We start from the raw sequence: 1033 nt of genomic DNA, 5'->3' as shown, positions 1-1033 counted from the left end.
AAATGTGGAAGGCAAATGACTGATGGATGTTTATGCATAGTATATGTGTATGTGTGTGTATGTTGTTGTGTTGTCGTGCAGAAAGTGTGGCGCTGTTCAAGTGCAGTACCGTTCCAGTGAAAAAGGCGATGCATTTGATCAAGTTAGGCATGAAACGAAAGATTTTGGTCAAGTGTTGTCAGGCTCTCGTTATGCACAATTGCCATTGAAAAACACGAATAATTATCTGTCCAAAAGAGGATATTTGCGCCATGGGAGCGAAACATATTTTGATAACAAGATTTTAGATAAAAGTCAAGCAGGGGTAAGAGTGCATGTCAGTTGGCGATGATTTCAACAATTTTCTCTTTCCAACAACATTTTCCCTTTCTCCATTTCAATTTACTTCTTTGTGTTGGGTATTTTCCTGGTTGCTTTGTTGTTGTTGTTGTTGTTTTTGGCAGTGGAATGCGAATAAGCTTGCCCTTGTTTCAAGCATGAATAATTGTGCTTAATTATTTTACGTGTGCGTGTGTGTGTGTGTGTGTTTTTGTGTGTTTGTGCATATTTCTGTGTCAACAGCTTGGAAATCAGCTTGGAAATATGCACTTGAAATTTCAGGAAACATCTGGCGCATCAACTTGCACAGAACTAGATGAGAACTTGCCTGAACAAACGGGTTCTGATGCAAAGCGCTTTTGGTACAGTAAACCATTTCACCGTGCTCATTCAGACAAATGTAGTGATGATCAATTTCATTTGGTGCATACCGATGGTGGTCGATATGGTAAAACTTGTACCGTCGACGCTGCTATACAATGTGAGCCGGTGAAATTGGTGAACCGGGCTTTGCAAACGCCCACTCTGGATGAATTTTTCTCCTCTTCTCATTGCATTGCAAATGAAAACCAGCATATCGATCAACAGCAGCACAACCAATGCCAGCGACTACCTTTGCTTTCAGATGAACAGAAAATCAGTAAAGAGAAAGCAGCTTTTTTGTTCAATAATGGACAAAGGGATAATTTATCAAATTTAAATGAGAATGAAAATG

The 1033-nt window shown here is 39.5% G+C and overlaps 1 protein-coding gene across 1 annotated transcript; it reads left to right on the top strand.

The window, feature by feature from the left end:
• Positions 1-582: 582 nt before the first annotated feature.
• On the top strand, positions 583-958 carry Tsp_14024 (conserved hypothetical protein; the record flags this gene model as incomplete). The annotated part of the gene is made up of 1 exon (XM_003366942.1): positions 583-958. A coding segment is annotated over exon 1 (376 nt), but the record flags the coding sequence as incomplete, so codon positions are not given.
• Positions 959-1033: the final 75 nt, after the last annotated feature.

The sequence above is a fragment of the Trichinella spiralis genome (genome assembly GCF_000181795.1).
Source record: "Trichinella spiralis strain ISS 195 chromosome Unknown Scfld5139, whole genome shotgun sequence".
NCBI classification, from domain to species: domain Eukaryota; kingdom Metazoa; phylum Nematoda; class Enoplea; order Trichinellida; family Trichinellidae; genus Trichinella; species Trichinella spiralis.
The sequence above is the reverse complement of the archived record's forward strand: the minus strand, read 5'-3'. Positions and strand labels throughout refer to the sequence as shown.